At 41.1% G+C, this 2,507-nt stretch overlaps 1 protein-coding gene across 5 annotated transcripts in view; it reads left to right on the top strand.

Moving 5' to 3' along the window:
* myo18aa (myosin XVIIIAa) overlaps positions 1-2,507 on the top strand; it is a 38,801-nt gene that overhangs the window by 19,940 nt on the left and 16,354 nt on the right. For all 5 annotated transcript variants that reach the window (XM_016269542.1, XM_016269539.1, XM_016269540.1 and 2 more), the window contains one exon: positions 2,119-2,184. In XM_016269542.1, coding sequence (XP_016125028.1) covers positions 2,119-2,184 — 66 coding nt within the window. The remainder of the gene's footprint in view (positions 1-2,118; positions 2,185-2,507) is intronic.

Raw genomic sequence — 2,507 nt, 5'->3', positions numbered from 1 at the left:
CCGCCATCTTGTGAGTGTGCTCCGCTGTCGCCGCCATCTTGTGAGCGTGCTCTAGTGTGGCCGCCATTTTGCGATCAGGCTCCGCTGCCGCCGCAATTTTGTGAGCATGCTCTGGTACAGCCACCACTTCAGTCACAGACATTGTGTCGCATTCTTCCTCCGCGACACCCGCAGTAAACAAAGATCCGACAGTCAACAAAGCATAATCCATGAACTGAGCGAGTAATGAACGTGGACCCTCGTGTCTAAGCTTAGCCCTAAGAGGTTGATTTATGCCATCGCAGAAAAACTCTATCAATAAACAGTCTGATAACTCAGAATAGTGAGCGATGGGGCTGACGAGACGTGAGACGTGTGGATCCATCTGCAAGCTTTTATTAAAGAGACGTGGTATAACAGGCAGGGTCAAACAATGGCAAACAGGTATATGGCGGGCAAAAACACAAGAATAGTCCTAGGGCTAGCGTAGGTCACCGATCGGCAGACAGAATCACAGGGGCGAGACGAGAGGGAGAAATCCAGGAAAACAGGCAAAGATCAGGAACCGCAAAAACAGGCAAGGCAAAACAAGGAAAACACGGAGACTCGGAAAGGGGTACAGGCTAAACAATACTCAGCAGAGAATGGCAGTTTGAGTGGGTGTTATATAGTGAGTGAGGTTATAAGAAACAGCTGTGTGCAATGAGTGCAATCAGTGCAGTGTGCAAACCGTGCAATGAATGATGGGATATGTAGTCCGGGGTGCTATGCAACAGTTTGTGTTGTGCGAGAGTCAATGTAATGGAAAGGGTGACCTCTGGTGGTGATTGGTGAATAAACGGAAGTCCATGGACCGAATTCGTGACAACTGGCCAAGTGCCAAATGCAAGTAAAAATTAGCTTAGCCAAGTAGAGTTATTCATGAGTTGAATGGAAGCTTAAGTAGGAAATGTAGCATAATACATAATGGGAGATATAACATAAAATTGTAATTATGAGAAATGATTGAAGCTACAATAGTCATATTGTGATATATATAAAGTCTTACTGTGAACATGAGATATAGTTGCAATTGTGAGATGTAAAATCACAATTATAACCAATTTAGACACAATTGTGAGATATAAAGTCATATTGGGAGATATGTCAAATTGTGAGATACAGTCGCAATGGTAAGATAAAAGTCACAATTATGAGAAGTCACATTGTGAAAAATCATATTTTGAGAAACTGTACGATAAAATTGCAGTTATGATAAATGAGGTTGCAATTGTGAGATATAGTCATATTGTGAGATATAAGGATATATTGTGATAGATAAATTCATATAGGAGGATATAACAATGGTGAGATATAAAATCACAATTATGAGAAATTAAGTCAATTGTGAGACAAAGTCATATTGTGAAATATAAAATCATTAGGAGATTCACAAGAAATAAATTCACTATTATATTTTATTTTTTACTCTGAGGCAGAAATTAACATGTTTATGACTTGTACAAACCTATGCTGTAAATAATAAGCAGCTAAATAATCACATTTTCCCTAACATTTTAATGAAAAATAAAGCAAAATAAAGTATGGCCAGTTTGAAATATTAACAGCTGGTAAATTAACAGGTGGAGCAAAAAAGTCAATTTTAGAGTCTGACCATCAGCTTTTCAGAGTAAAAAGAATACAGAAAGATGACCGTTCTGTTTTTGTGAAACAACAGAGAAGGTCAGTCGCGTTTCAAGTCCCAGAGGAAGTTGAAACGATGCAAAATTGGAAATCTAGAGAGAAGCAGAGAGAAAGAAAAAGACAGCGAGGTAGAACTGTCTCTCTGAGGAAAGGTTTTTGTGAAGCGATTCGAACAATGGCCCTTTGGTTGTCAGGGGCCAGCGCCCCCTTTAGTGCTGTAATCTAGATGGGCCCTTTCAGATAGATCGCGTTCTCAAGACTTTTCCACATGAGAAAGACAGTGTCAGTGTCACGGTGAGGGCTGATGGTCATCTGGACAGTTTGGGGACAGTACAGCAAAGAATAACCTGTGTGTGTGTGTGTGTGTGTGTGTCCAGTAGGCCTACACAGGGGTCAGCAGTGTTTTTGTAATGTACACTGTGTGAATTAGACATGACAGTGTGTTTGTCATTGCAGGCAGTAGAGGAGCTTTTGGAGTCTTTGGAATTGGAGAAGAGCAGCTATCACATGGGCCTGAGCAGGGTGAGTAACACACACACACAAGTTACTATTCATTTTATCAGTTCGGAAGCATCAATGGATAAAGGTGAGTCAAACTTTGAACTGTATGCAGCAGATGATATGTCATCTGTATGTTTTTCTGTCTACTACTGAGTGGTCCGTCAGCTGGACACAATAAACTCTCATCTCAGCGTGAGCTGCTTTGTCTGTTTGTGTCTTTCCTGGTTCTTCATGCCGTCCTAATCAGTGTGAACAGACGCTGGCGCTCAACAGTTTAATCCCATCAGCTGGAAAACCATGGCGAACCAAAAAAAAAAAAAAAAAAGCGGGGGGGGAAAAAAACC

The sequence above is a fragment of the Sinocyclocheilus grahami genome, unplaced genomic scaffold, assembly GCF_001515645.1.
Source record: "Sinocyclocheilus grahami isolate Dianchi unplaced genomic scaffold, SAMN03320097.WGS_v1.1 scaffold53.1, whole genome shotgun sequence".
Lineage (NCBI taxonomy): Eukaryota > Metazoa > Chordata > Actinopteri > Cypriniformes > Cyprinidae > Sinocyclocheilus > Sinocyclocheilus grahami.
This window is presented reverse-complemented; position numbering and strand designations above follow the sequence as displayed.